Source organism: Montipora foliosa, chromosome 12, assembly GCF_036669935.1.
Source record: "Montipora foliosa isolate CH-2021 chromosome 12, ASM3666993v2, whole genome shotgun sequence".
Taxonomy (NCBI): domain Eukaryota; kingdom Metazoa; phylum Cnidaria; class Anthozoa; order Scleractinia; family Acroporidae; genus Montipora; species Montipora foliosa.
Window position 1 is genome coordinate 40,123,527 of NC_090880.1, and position 15,000 is coordinate 40,138,526.

The window sequence follows — 15,000 nt, forward strand, 5'->3', positions numbered from 1 at the left end:
AACTTAACTGTTCACAACGCTGACGCTATACCACGGGCGAGTGTTAAGTATTTATGAGTCAATGAATCAATGAGTCACCGAGTTAGTGCACTTAATTAAACCATAAAATGAAAGCTAAAATCTCAGAGAGTGCTTAGGCCTAATCACTGAAACGAGGGCTTAGGCTTAATCAACAAATTATTGCTATATTGACTGTGAGTCTCATTGACTCATTGGACTCATAAAACATGCGTTCTCACCACGGGCAACGTTTAATCGAAATCTAACAAGCATATCTTCATTAAAGGGAGATATTAGATCACAACGTGTGTAATTATAATCTTCAATCTTGACGACCGACGACAAGTTAAGCCAATGACGTTGAAGTATTAACCAATTTAAGGGTTTAAACTGTGCATGACTGCAGGGTTAGCCCTGCACTATCACTTAAACGTGCTGACTATCTCATTGAACGAGTCACTAATTTTGAACTGAAATAAAAACGAATGCCATTGATGGGTTAGAGAAAACGCCGGTTTATGCTATCAATTTATCACATCACGAAGAAAATTCGGAATGACATCCCGAGTTGTCTTCATCAAAGACGAGAATGAGTTTGCCTCACAATTTAGTAAAAATAAGCAATAAACATTATAATACAAATTACCATAAAATATTTAAACCGAAGATATTACGAAGACTAATGCGAGAAATAATAGGCACACAAAGAAACGTTTTTGTTCTGTTTTCGACTTCTCTGCCATGAAAACGGCGCGTCGCACAGAATGCTTAGAGACCCTTAAATGTTCATGAACACTGTGGCCGCGATTTTGAAAACGAACTTGTTGTCTGTAACTAAAAGTAACAAAATTAAAGTAAAACTGTCTTTTCCAATTTCCAAAAGCCATAAAAAGTGAATGAATCCTTAAGGTCAATACTACCCATGAAACAACTGGCAGCTAACAACTTGGCGATAGTATGCAAAGAATCCATTTTGAAATGGTGATATTACAAACAAACGGAAATACGTATGCAACTGCAAAGGGTCCTCCAACCTCTTTCATCCAACGTCGACGTCGCAGAAGAAGACAGGCAAGCTTCATTATTGGTCATGCCCGATTGGTTAAAGCGGTTTAATTAACTTGTACCATAAAGTTCTTACCTTTTAATGTGAAACACAATTTCGAGATTCAAAGCTCTACCTGGGTTGCTTAACCAGTTTATTTCTATCAAGAGTATTTTTCAGAGTTAAAATACGCAATGTCATAACGCATGGCTTTAAAGGAAACAAATCATGTTCCTTTTGCCATAAAGATTTCGTAAGATGAACGTTAACGATTAAAAACAACTCATTGCTACTGCCGAGCAATAATCGCATGGAATGATTCAAATGGTGGGTATACAGGCCAGCGCTATTTCACACTGCTTGTTTGTACCATTAACACAGTCATTCAAGTAGAAGAAATTATAAGTGCACCGTGACATTTGTTCTTAGTTTACATAAAACAGGTCCTCGTGGATTTTTTACCCTTACTTTAAAGACTCACTGGACTCAAGACAGTTGTTTCCCTCAGCCAGGGTGGTCCTTTTCCGTGGCATCAGTCATCGACCATAACCTCCAATTCCATAAAATGAAAACCCAATTAGACCTGTGCGAGGAAATAGAAAGTGAATTCCGAGAATGGTGATACCAAAATTACACTGATTTTAAGAAAACTTAAGAGTTCTTTCTGAAGAGGAGCATGTCTCGTCAAAATGAACTTAACTGTTCACAACGCTGATGCTATACCACGGGCAAAGTTTAATCGAAATCTAACAAGCATATCTTCATTAAAGGGAGATATTAGATCACAACGTGCGTAATTATAATCTCCAACCTTGACGACCGACGACAAGTTAAGCCAATGACGTTGAAGAATTAACCAATTTAAGGGTTTAAACTGTGCATACTCTTACTTAAACGTGCTGACTATCTCATTGAACGAGTCAATAATTTTGAACTGAAATAAAAACGAATGCCATTGATGGGTTAGAGAAAACGCCGGTTTATGCTATCAATTTATCACATCACGAAGAAAATTCGGAATGACATGGCGAGTTGTCTTCATCAAAGACGAGAATGAGTTTGCCTCACAATTTAGTAAAAATAAGCAATAAACATTATAACACAAATTACGATAAAATATTTAAACCGTACGAAGATATTACGAAGACTATTACGGAGGAGGCAGTATGGTCCAGTGGTTAGGGCGTTGGGTTTGCACGCGGCTGCTCCGGGTTCAAATCCCGTTCTAACCTCTGGTTTGGATTTGTTTCCGGTTGTCCCGGATTCAACTCTACCATGCTTTGTAAATAGCCAACTGGTTGCCTCCCGCCAGTTGGGGTTCTTAATATGTTTCTGTTAAGTTTGCCAATTGTTACTTTCACCTTGTTAACAGTGGAGTACGTGTGAACTAGCTTGATAGCTAAGTGTACTTCCACTATAAAGAAAGCATTTACATTTTTTTTTCTTTTTTTACTAATGCGAGAAATAATAGGCACGCAAAGAAACTTTTTTGTTCTGTTTTCGACTTCTCTGCCATGAAAACGGCGCGTCGCACAGAATGCTTAGAAACCCTTTAATGTTCATGAACACTTTGGCCGCGATTTTGAAAACGAACTTGTTTTCTGTAACTAAATGTAACAAAATTAAAGTAAAACTGTCTTTTCCAATTTCCAAAGCCATAAAAAAGTTTTTTTGGGGAATTGACGATCAGTAGCGCTTTGGTTCCCCGAGGGACGGGGACTTTCTCCGTTTGTCAATATCGACATAGCAAGTTTTTATTGGTTTTTATTGTTATGTTCTGAACGTAAATGCAGCTAATGATGCTCAGAGAGTAACCCTTCTTTCTTGCTAAAAAGGCGCAAACTAATAAAAACTGTCTTTTCCAGCACAAAGGTGTTCATCGAAAATTGCTGCAGATTTCTGCTTTAATGGTGGCTCCAAAACAACTGCCCCGGCCTATACCGGTCTTGTGCTTCATTCATGATCATTGGATCTACATCTCTTTCCCAAAAAACGGAAAAGTTGCTTCGAAAACCTGGATTCATGATTAGCCGTGACGCGGAGAAATACGAAGGTCACAACGAGAAGTGAAATGTGAAGCGAAAAGAAATTCAAGGTTCTCTGAATTGACTGACATGTTAATCACAAGGAAAACATTTTTTTGTTTGTTCGCGAAAAGTCGTGCCGAATGGGCTATTGACCCGTGGCCCTTGAGAGCGAAGGGTCTAATTGTTAATTATTGTATTTCAGTTCGAACCGACACTAAGGACACTATTGACACCCGCTTCAAGTTGCAAGCCAACCCACCTCGTCCCTCGACGATTTGGCCCTTTCATTAAGTTGGTTCGTTGTATTAAAAACTTATTCATATAACGGCATTTTTTTCGTACCATTTTAAACACCAATGCGCACCAATAATTGTGGCGTAATAGGTCACCATAGCAACAGGAAGGTTAAACTGTTTGGGCCTCCTTAAATAAAATCAATCCTAAGATGCGCTATTTCCAAGCCCATTACAACTTCAGCCCATGGTTATAGAGGAACTGGAACCCAGAAACAGGGGACTCCTCGCTCCAAAACGTTGGAGACTGGTAGGTGTGTGTCATCGCTGGATTGTTTGAGGGGATGGTTCCTAAGTTAAGGACTCCATTCATCTTTCACCAAAGACGCGTAGCTTCATTTAATGGATTATAGATGGTCTTCAATTCTAGAGACGCAACTAATAATGACGAAACAGCAAATGATGGATGACGAACAAAAGTCACCAATGAGAGATCTACTGTTTACATCATCCCACATGGCGGATATGACATAACTTAGAAACCACCCCTTGAGGATTAGACGCCATTCACAATTTGCCACGCTGCCTTTATGCCCTTCGTTTGAATGATAGAAGGCTATACGGATTAAATTGACATGTCATACATTGAAATACGCAATTTTAACCCTGACGGAGATTAATGAATAACTCTGAGAAAATAACAATAAATTTGATTGATCTGGCTGTTCATCATGCTTTTACATTTACTCATATAAATATACAAAATGATCAGATTTAAGTCAGGGTTCTTGAGCAATTGAGCACGGAACGATGAATTTCGCACATCTCCCTACGCTTAGCCTGCGCAGCAAGCGTTTCCGCAGGGCACAGAAAAGAAATATTGAGAAGCAGGCTTTTTCGATGTTTTGACCTAGGAAACAATGGGGCGAGAGCAAAAAGGAAGAGAGTGGGGAGGGGGAGAGGAGAGAAGGAAACCTTCCCTCCTCTCCCCCTCCCCCCTTGGTCAAAAGTTCTCTTCTGTGAAACCCAACGGAAACGCTTGCTACGCAGGCCATCCCATTTACACCACAGTAGAATTCCTGATCAGCAAATGCTACACATTTTAAAAACAGCAATGATGGTTTTCACTTCATGCACCGGGTTTACACCAGCGCTTTTTAACCGCAACTTAACGGGCGGCAAAAATGGCACGAGTTGCTGCGCCAAAAATCGCTCGTCTAAACGGGCGTTCAAACCATCGGGGAAAGTGGAAGTCCAGTGGCAGCAAATTACCAGAACTTTCATCTAAAAACATTTCATTTTCAGACATTTCCCTGTCTAAAACGTCTTAAAATCTTTTTTTTTTTATAGTAGAGGTCAACGATAGAAATCATGTGACACTAAATTTGTTTACTTTGGCACTTCTACTTTCTATCGACAACAGTGCAAAGTTAGCAAAGACCACTAAGGAAGAAAGGCTGAGATATCCACACCCTCATTCACAATGGATGAAATCGTAGGTGGACAAGTCAACCAGTGTTTCGAAATGGCGTCTGGCAAAGCAACTGAATACGCCGAAATGTATGGCAAGGGAGGTGAACAAAAGAAAACATTTAAGCGGATTCAGAAAGATGAGAAGACCAAGCAAACATCATTGGAACCACCTGTAAACCCCAACAAACAGTCAGATTCAGTGATTTTCTCGAGATCGCTGTGTTTCATGGTAGCTGGTTTAGTCGTCTGCTTTCTCACTGCTGCTGCAGCTTTTGGTTTGGCTCTAACTATCATGTTTCGCATCTCCCTGATCACCTCATCAGAAGCCGTCACTTCACGAGGTAAAACACAGTTTTGCAGCTTTAAATTTTGATATGATATTCAATGCGTGCCTAACTTAGTTCTTGTTTAAGCGACTTTCCCCTGATCAGACAGGTCCTTCTCAGCAAAATCCTAGCATGGGTGTTTTTTTACCATATTTGGCAGTAGTATAGTACTTGGGGGTACGAAAGCTCTTTTTGAAAAACATGGACCAACTCCGTTTTCGGCAAAACGATGGCCGAGAATATTCCTAAACGAGTTGATGTGAGACTTGTAAATGATGAGAGTAAATAATTAAAACTAAGACCAACTAAGACCAGGACTTGTAAAATATTGACATGGATCAATTTTATAGTACTGAAGACACGTAGTTCTAACGTTTTCAAACACATCGGCTAATAAAAGGATGTCTGATTTTAAAGTCGTGGTAATCACCAATTGTTTTGAGGGTGAATGTATTCCAAACTACTTTTGACGGTAGTTGTGTGATTTTGACGGTAGTTGTGTGACATTGAATTTATCAAAACTGACCATATAGTCATAGGGATAAACCCCATTTTGTTTCATTAAGCAAATATGTTCATTTTTGAATATTTGTGATGCGTACTTGAAACTTTCATTAGGCAAATTGCTTACTAGTCAGTTATCAAGACCGGAGCTCATGAACTGGAAACTATCAAGAAAAACTAAATGTTTACCAAGCATGAAAGCCATATACTTTTCCATGCTATTTGAAATGCAGTTGACACTCATTTAAATGCTTTCTCCTTTCTTGTTTTTGTAAGTATGTTTCTTGGCTATTTCACAAATATTTGCATAACAAAATGATTTTCGTACCCTCTGAGATTGTGGAAAATTACGGGAATTTTGATTGTTTCGTGACCTATTTTAAGTTTAAGATTACAGTCTTGGTGAGCAGATCCTCTGTATTTTCCGGTAATGTGACAATGGTCTCTTACTTTAAGATATGCAGTCTCCACATATTTTTTATCACAAATATGACAACTATCAGCAGATTTGAAATCTTTTTCATCTTTGTGAGTCATTGTCAAAGGTTTGCTAATATTTTATCTTTATTGTTTGCATAAATGACGAATGGTGTAGGTAACCGTTTCTGAAAATTATTGAATTTCAATGTGTACATGTTGTTACCTTTTGGAGGCATTTGAATTGCTTGTTCTCCATTTACCACGATACAATTAGTCTTATGATTGTTTAGTGCATCATCACTGCTTACACGTTGCAAACAATACATACAGAAATGTTTCCTTTCTTTGTGTTTCGTCTTATTAAGGACGGTGCCTACTATTGTTATTGCGCATACGTTCTGCGCATCTCGAGATACTCTGGTTTGCTATTGCTAGTGCTTATTAATACAGGGATATTTTTGCGCGGTTCAAAACTATGCGGAGAAAGCAGAACTTAGCCAGTGATCTTGGTATCAAAAAAGAAAATTGGGGGTAACCATGTATTTTTCAGAGCCTTATTGAGCTTCAATTTGGAAAAGAACGTCACACATTGCTTTGTATTTTAAAACTTTTTACAAATATTGTTAATTAATTATCTTCGAAAAATGTGTGGTTACCCCTAATTTTCGGTTTGGTTTTCAATAACACTTGTTAAGATCTGCTTTTCCCGCATATTCAGTAAACCGAGCGAGTACAAAAGTGAGCGTTAAGAGCCGTCTACCGCGATACGAGTCCAGATGTTTTGTTGATTCGAGGCCGCCATATTGGTGTCCCTCCAAGTAACACCAACATGACATCTCCATACAAAACGATGCACCAAAAAAACTTGAGACTTGGAGGAGTTATTTATGTATTAGTCTTTTAACGGTCTCAGACTTTATTTTTTATTGCGTGACAGTGAAAAACACTCTATTACAGATAACTACGATGATGAAGACAGCACTGGGGAATACTGAAGCACTTAGAGAAAACAACAGATAATCGAGCCAACGGAACAACCTCGTTCCAAGTCTCTCTCCCTCTTTTCCTCCCTTGTCGTCCGGGTGTGTCGTCGACGACAAGGGAGGAAAAGAGAGAGAGAGAGCCTGGGAACGAAGTTGCCAACGGAAGGCCCTTGCTGAGTGGGAAATACTCTAATCCTGAAATTCTAAAAACATACGGAATCAACAAGAAACTAAATCCTAGATAAATAGAACCGGCAAGCCGGGAAGTCATAAAATCTGGTTCGTGATAACGGAAGCAAAAGAAAAAACAAACTGCTAAGTGCTCCGCACCTAAAATGTCGAAGAAGTCGAGTAGCAGAGATTCTGGGAAAAATCATTTAAGCTTGTATCTTCAACCCACTTTTAATGACACCTTCAGTTCACTCTACATCAAACTCAACTGTATCCTCTCTAACTCTACTTTGTAAATACTTTAGTCACCTGACTTTGCAGTAAAAACTAGAAGCCATGCTTGGTTAAAGTGCCCCTGTGACCAAAAAATCAATCCATATTTTTCTTTGGATTTCAAAACTATGTTAACAAAACACTAAGTGACCCACGTTTTAAGCCTTTATTTCAAAAAGACACTTTTCCTATTAATTGTCCGCCATTACTAAAATTATGTTCTTGAGAGAGCTGGCCTCTGACGTCACTTTTCCCTGGATCCAACAATCTGAGGTCCAATCGGTCAGTTTTGAACGTGAGTAATGCGGACCGTCCAAATCCAAAACTTACACTCGAAGTAAACGGCCTTTGGATAAAAATCAAAGCTCAAAATTTTGCCAGTCAGGTGTTAAGCAAATACACTTTCAAAATCTGAAGGAAGAAAGGAAGTGGTTTTTTTGATCACAGGGGCACTTTAAAAATTGGGACAAACTCGAAGACTACGACTAGTGCTTGGGAAACGACGTCAACTGTAAATATTTCACAACGATCACATTAACCCAAACGCCGTTTTGCTTTGAGGTGGTCGGGACCACTGGTCTCCAGACACACAAACATAACCAATTATATGGTGTGATAAAGAAAAGGTATGTAAACGGAAAGAGATCGGTATGTCGTAGACCATTATCACCTTGCCAAACATGATTAACGTGGCCTAAAATGGCTCAACATATCTTCTTTTAACGCCTCGAATATACATTATCCGCACGAGTTAGTCAGCGAAGGGAGCTCAACCTGATCGGACAGAGACCAATAGCAGGTTAAGAATGAGTTTGAGTGGAATAATCTGGTTAATTGTTTGAAGATGACTGAAGCCTTAAAGTGCGAGCGGAAACGATTAAAATTCTATTATTGCGTGGATTCCGTGGAATTGTGTGGTATGCTTTATTTTGAAGCAGTATGTTCTCTTATGCACGACATATCGACCAATTCTGTGCCTCAGAATATCTGTGATTTTTTTTACTTGTTCATCCGACGTTCATTCGTGTAACACTAGGTTTTCTGATGTTGGTAACTTATATGTTAATAAATCAAAACTGAGTATTCGACTCAATTCGCTTTCCATTTTCGGAGGTAAGTTATGGAATTGCCTGTAGCCTGACTTGCGGAAACTTAGAAAAAAAACCTTTCAAAAACAAAATTCACTAATCTTTACTTACGGTGATTCGTGATGAGGATGATCATGTTGATGTCTCAAATTACCAGTTATCATTAATCACTCTCTAGCTATCAAATTATTACTTCCTTGTGTTTCATGTCCCCCTATATGTTCTTGCTCTATCTATGTAAATGCTAGCTATCTGTGAATGTATGTGTATACCTATTTAATTTATTTTAATGTTATTTATTTACCTGATTTTCTATTGAAATAAAATGATGATGATGTTGATTCAATCAGCACGCGCTATTCCTTTTCTTCTCGTGTTGCAACGAGCCCTATAACACGTGATACTTTATCGCTTTTCTGATATAATTTTTTAAGCTGCCAAAATTCAGGTTTTAGTAGTAATCATACAATCGTAAATGGTTTGAACCCAAGAGTCATATTATAATTAAGTGAAGTACGATAGACCAGGTGAGTGTAGCCCGGGAGGTAGGAGGGGGGGGGGGGGGGGTGGGGGACTTTGTTTACTGATTCTGATACCATCCAGACCGATGAAGTGAATTAAGGCCCAGCTTTGGTTTAGGTCAGTAGAGCTGTCAATCTCGATGTTGAGCTATTTTCTCAGTTGAGTGTACTGCGAAATCACCTCTTTTGACCCATTGACGAGTAAAATCGTCTGGCGTTAGACAGAGTAAAAATAAATGTTAATGTAGCGGAGAACCATAGAGTTTGTCGCTTCAGGAAGACAATGACCCCTGCATTGAAATGTGGATATTTTAGAGTTTACTACATTTCAATTTCACACCGACAAAAAAAGGAGAATTCGTTTGCGATCACAATTTTGAAAGAAATAAAAGCTATGTACTGTTTCACGACTGCCATCGCGAAGTCCCGGAATGTAAAAAGATACGCTTGAATTTTCATTAAAGTATTTGTCCCAAGTATTATGCCTTTTAACCGTTGAGAGCGTAGTAAAATGAAACAACCTGTTTATTTTATGGAATTTCCCCTGTTTTGGTGTTTCCTGGAGGTAGCTATTCCTGTGATATCAAACTGTTTCTGTTTCTGTTTCTGTTTTGCCGTCTTTACAACATGCAAACCGTATCGTTTTGAAATCGATCAGTATAAGATGCAAGCTGGGTATAACACGCAGACCGACACTAAAACGGTCTTCTTCAACTACCTGTTAATAATACACGCAATCGCCTTTGATGACCAAAATTATATTATACATTTGCTGGCTTCCATTTCAGGAGACCGTTCCGTAGTGATCAGTTGAGTTTGTCAGCTTATTAGACAAATTGGACGGTTATTTCGGCCGATGCGCAAATTTGAAAATGTGGTATAACTGGACTCCTTACACAAAGGCGATATACTAGTTATCACAGCTTTCCGGGATCAAACTGACCCGACTTCTGTTGTTTCGCGTTAGATCTGACCCCACGAGGAGTATTTTTCTTTCCTCTAGATGCGGCAAAAGCACAAAGACTAGTTGACTTTCCAACTAAATTCCAAGAATTGAAAGAGAATATTTCCCAGCTTAAAAAGGAATTGGACAACGCTCGCCAAGAACTGAAAGAGTTTATTGAAATCAAGAATCTCTCACAACAAGGGAAGACACTTAACCTCACTTCTCAGGTGATTAGAGTTATTTTGGTAATTGACGTGGAATAAATTTGTGAGTTTGTGTGCGCGATATCACCATGATAAGCTGGAATATGCCAACATTAGAGTTCATGAAGTAGGCATTGAGTTCTCCTTTGTTTAGGTATTTCACTCAGGGGACAATGAAGACTTCGAGTTGATGCTGAATTCGTCTCAGCAAAAGTGGATGACAATGATTACCGACATTTGGGTCCAAGTTAATAACACTGGTAAAGAACTGCGCCGAGAAACAAGTTTGTTTAGGGCGACAGGAAATTTAACTCAAGAGAACATTCAAAAGGTATTGCTTCGTTTGTATTAATAGGTCACTTTCAAAAATACCATAAGGGGTGCAGGGATGGCGAAGTGTTGAGAGCACACGCCTCCCACCAATGTGGCCTGGGTTCGATTTCCACACCCGGTCCCTTCTTTAATTTGAATTTGTTGGTTCTCTACTCTGCACCGAGAGGTTTTTCTGCAGACCGACTTCCGTTTTCCTCTCTTCTCAAAAACCAACATTAGACTTGATTTGGGTTAAGAGGTAACCCTAAGCACTTTTCTGAATGAATGTCTTGGAAATGATCGGTTCTCCACCAAAGTAACTTTCTCTGCGTCTTGAGTGGAATTCTCAAGCCCTCATCATGAGAACTTTGCTGCTTTCTCTCCAGGTAAACAACAGTTTGATTTCTCTTAAAGACGAAGTCCACTCAGAAGAGCGTAGAATAAACGAGACTGTCCTTCTTACGGTAAGCATTCACGTGCATTTGGTGTATTATCAAGATTGTATACCGGATTTAAATCTCAGTCTATCACAACTAGGCTTGCAGTGAGGACTTAAAAAAATGTTTTGGGTGCGCAAGGATTCGACCGGGATGTCTTTTGAAAGTTGACCGAATTAATCAAAAAGGAAAAAGTTAATTAAGGACACAGATTTAAAACACAGGCTTGAAATAATCGATCTAATAGTTAACTGATTTCTCAGCCACAAAATCGACAGACTCGATAATCATTAACAAGGATCGACATACAGACTCGATCCGCAGCCAGAAATCAAGAAAGCAGTAATCTTTCAGCCCATACAGAATAAACCATTACCTAACTTTACAGGTATAACCGTCTTCAGTATTAAACGTTCTTTGACCTGGTAGCACACTTTCAATTATTGACTGTTTTGTTCATAAAATAAAATGTCTGCAACCGTAATAAACCCCAAACCACCCATGCGTTTTGCACTAATTGGTTCTAATTCATAGCTTTTCCTTTGTCTTTCATCTTAACAAAATAATATTCCAGTCAGTGTTGTCCCTTTTCATGGCAGTATCTGCTTTAAATTGCACCAAGTTCCAATCTGCTGCTAGATCAGTTATAGTCTAATGAAATCTAAGCAAAGCTGAAAGCAAAGCAAAACAAAGTTAAGTTAAGCGAAGCAAAGCTAATCTAATCTAATCTAACCTAACTGCTAGTTTCAATATTAGATTAACTCAAGCGCTGCCCTCAGAAGAACCTTGATCACAGCTAAGCCGTCTTTTCTGGCCTCCAACAAAACTGATAGGTGCAGCATCACGACCAAATGAAATTCTTTGAGAAGCTAATCAACAGTTCCCGTCGATACTTGGTGACCGAAGTGACCGAAATGTGGTCTTCAATAAACTCTACCCAGAAAGACCTGCAACAACAGACCAAAGCTTTTTGGTCGTCAGTGTGGGCAGCAGTTAACGCAACAAAGATGGAGCTAATGCAGAAAGTAAGACTGTTTTACACTATTCACATTCCCAGTTTTATTGCTCTCTTATGCTTGGAATTAATGACCGAGAAATACATGATTATACCTTGCCCAATTGGTTTGCTAAAATTGCTGATAACTTTGGTGCCCTGCATGTAGAGAAAAGACGCAATACTAAGTGATTGCTGGGTTTCTTCGTTTTTAAAAAGCACTGTGCGATCCTATACCTACATTTGGTTTACGCTCGGAGCAAGAACCTTTGAAAGACGCGGATGACGTAAAGCAAAGGCAATTATAAATTAGGTGGAGCAACCCATGTTCAATAGTGAACCACTCATGCTTCTTTACACAGAACATTCAATGTCCTTGACTCCTTAGGTTAATAACATCAGTAAGATGGCAGGAACCAAAAGCTCAGGAAACTTTAGCAGATGCAAGTACGAGGTGAAAACAGGCACTACTACGACCGGGGGCTCAGATGCAGACGCAGCGGTAGTTGAGCCAGCTGTAAGTATGTCATTCAATAAATAAACGCCTCGGTTTTCAACCACAAACACCGTTTCACTTTACACATTCTATCAGTTACCTTGTTTAATAACTAAAGAATTCAACTGCCGGGCAGTTCATTATTTTGGCAACATGCATGGCCTGCCACTTGATGATTGCTTTATCAAGGCTTTTTTCCCGAGATCACACATTTTCCAATACTGAAACTTATACATACTGTATTGTTTTGCCATCACATCTTTGTGTTCCTCTTTTCAGGGGTACAGAATTCTAGGAGAAACCTGTTCCACAAACTTCGCCGAACATCATAATCTTGTGTCCAAAAACCAGAAATACATATGTATTTGCAGAGGGGACTCGGGACACTTTAGGCCCCTAGGAAACGAGAAAAAGAAATGCAACCTTCATTATTGGTTTTGCCCAATAAATTGAAAAAAAAAAAGATGTGTGGATCTTATATATATACCAGTAATAGTTTACTCTAAATAAGTGATCGAATGTACAGAACTGTGTCAGGGATCTCTATTCGCGACACTGTCGCACAAGAAGCAAGATAAAGCTGTGGTCAACAGCCTGCTCAATTAAGCCAGTCTTGGACTGTGCACTCCCTTTCCCTGCTCTGGATTTAGTTTCAAATGTGAACGTAACATTTGTTTTTTATGCTGATCAAATCTAGTCACCGCTGCGTTTAATTTTGCAAAAATTTTGCTCAGTTACAGTGATTGCCACAGAAAGGTATCGATTGGAGAACATGAATTTTTCTTGCGCCGTCCAGTTTCTTAAATCAATATATTAAATTTGTACTGAATTTTGATGTTCTATATATGCATCCGTTTAAACGCCAAACTGAGTATTGTTTTTAGTCAACATTGTATAATTTGAATGGCAAAGGTTAACCTATACACTGTTTATTGTAATAAAAGATTGTCATCTGAAAGAAGTCAGTGATTGATAACCAAAATGATGAATGCGAATGAAAGTTGATCCGTAAAAGATGATCTGGAGGCAGTGTGGTCCAGTGGTTAGAGCGCTGGGTTTGCATGCGGCTGCTCCGGGTTCAAATCCCGTTCTAACCTCTGGCTTGGATTTGTTTCCGGTTGTCCCGGATTCAACTCCACCACGCTTTGTAAATAGCCAACTGGTTGCCTCCCGCCAGTTGGGGTTCTTAATAATGTTTCTGTTAAGTTTGAATTGTTACTTTCACCTTGTTAACAGTGGAGTGCCTGTAAACTAGCTTGATAGCTAAGTGCACTTCCACTATAAACAAAGCATTAAAATTTTTTTTTTTTACATCTGAAATATTACTATTTTTGCTCGTAAGTGAAATGAAGTTATGTATTAGAAGTTATAGACGAAAGGGGAAGTGATCTTCGCACATATGTAGATAATTTGAGCAATTGTCTCTCACAAACACCTGCATGAAAAATTCAAGTGGCTCCAAGGGGATTTGAACCCATGACCTCCGCGATGCCGGTGCAATGCTGGTGCAATGCTGGTGCATTGCCGGTGCAATGCTCTGCCAACTAAGCTATGAAGCCACTTTGTAGGTAGCAGGTCCATTTGTTGGGCTCAGATGTTCTCGTGAAAGGACACGATGAAATAAATGTATGTATTAAAAGTGCGGGTGACAGACAAAAGGGGGAGTGATCTTCGCATTTACCTAGATAATTTGAGCAAATGTCTTTCATATAGGTTCAAATGCCGTCAGTTGAAGCCACTTGAATGTTTCAGGAGTCCATGTGAGACAATGGGCCATTTCCGAGTTCATGCATATGTCTGCCTCCTCTTCAAAGCGAGTCTAAGTGCGAAGTTTTTGTAATGGTAATTGGTTCTACTTTACATATGAATGAAAACTAATTTTCGTAAGAAAAACTTTGCACTTAGACTCGTTTTGAAGAGGAGGCAAATATGAACTCGGAAATGGCCTATTGCTCAAATTGTCCAAATGAGTGCGAGGATCGATTTTCCTTTCGTAAGTTACAAGGTACAAGAGTTGGATGACTGCAAATGATCTGAATCTGGGAATGGTGTTCCTTAAGGACGGTGCCTACTAAGGGTCGATTAACACGATACGATTTTGTCGCATGCGACAAGCATGCTACTAGACATTTTTTCTGACGTACACGACAACCATGTCGCGGGCCTGTCGTAAGCCGTTGTCGCATGCTACAAAGTCGTACCGTGTAAATCTGCCCTAATAGACACAAAAACATGCTAAATAGAACAAAAAAAATGTTTTTTCCTCTACTAACAAATGTACTTTCAAGAAAGATTCGTATATAGCTACAACAAGTTAAAAATTAGTGCCGGGGGACACTTCACCTTCTTGGGGCGTTAATAATTTACCTATTATCTCCCACACTGCATCCCCCTCTCTCCCACCCGTATCAATGTTGCTAGCAAGACAAAAAAATGCTGAAAACTTAAACAGTCAACATTGAAAGGGGGAGTGGGGGGGGGGGGGGGCGGGGGGAGTGGGGAAGGTTGAAATTCTAGATACGGCGGGTATTGGGTATTGTTTTTTAAC

The 15,000-nt window shown here is 39.3% G+C and overlaps 2 protein-coding genes and 1 long non-coding RNA gene across 9 annotated transcripts in view; 2 read left to right on the forward strand and 1 right to left on the reverse strand.

Annotated features, from left to right (window-relative positions):
* Positions 1–499, forward strand: part of LOC137980042 (uncharacterized) — an 11,456-nt gene extending 10,957 nt beyond the window's left edge. For 4 of the 6 annotated variants that reach the window (XM_068827377.1, XM_068827376.1, XM_068827379.1 and 1 more), the window contains exon 8: positions 1–499. This exon is cut by the window's left edge and continues 1,203 nt beyond it. The gene's annotated coding sequence lies outside the window, so the exon portion shown is untranslated. The other 2 variants (XM_068827380.1, XM_068827381.1) reach the window with 1 other exon arrangement.
* The window catches only part of LOC137980060 (uncharacterized), a 2,029-nt gene extending 239 nt beyond the window's left edge, over positions 1–1,790 (reverse strand). Inside the window, exons 1-2 of the long non-coding RNA XR_011118437.1 lie at positions 1,746–1,790; positions 1,514–1,628 (exon numbers count right to left, since the gene is read on the reverse strand). This is a non-coding gene — a long non-coding RNA (uncharacterized lncRNA). The remainder of the gene's footprint in view (positions 1–1,513; positions 1,629–1,745) is intronic.
* A 2,914-nt stretch (positions 1,791–4,704) lies between these two features.
* Positions 4,705–13,432, forward strand: LOC137980048 (uncharacterized). Of its 2 annotated transcripts, XM_068827395.1 has the most exons (7): positions 4,705–5,119; positions 10,068–10,237; positions 10,368–10,544; positions 10,912–10,989; positions 11,796–11,987; positions 12,345–12,473; positions 12,732–13,427. In XM_068827395.1, exons 1-7 carry the CDS (start codon positions 4,789–4,791, stop codon positions 12,903–12,905), a joined length of 1,251 nt encoding a protein of 416 aa, XP_068683496.1. In that variant the 5' UTR covers positions 4,705–4,788; the 3' UTR covers positions 12,906–13,427. The 2 variants fall into 2 exon arrangements, with proteins under 2 accessions (XP_068683496.1, XP_068683497.1); XM_068827396.1 differs by lacking the exon at positions 10,368–10,544 and having other exon boundaries at positions 4,712–5,119; positions 12,732–13,432.
* The last annotated feature ends 1,568 nt before the right edge of the window (positions 13,433–15,000 follow it).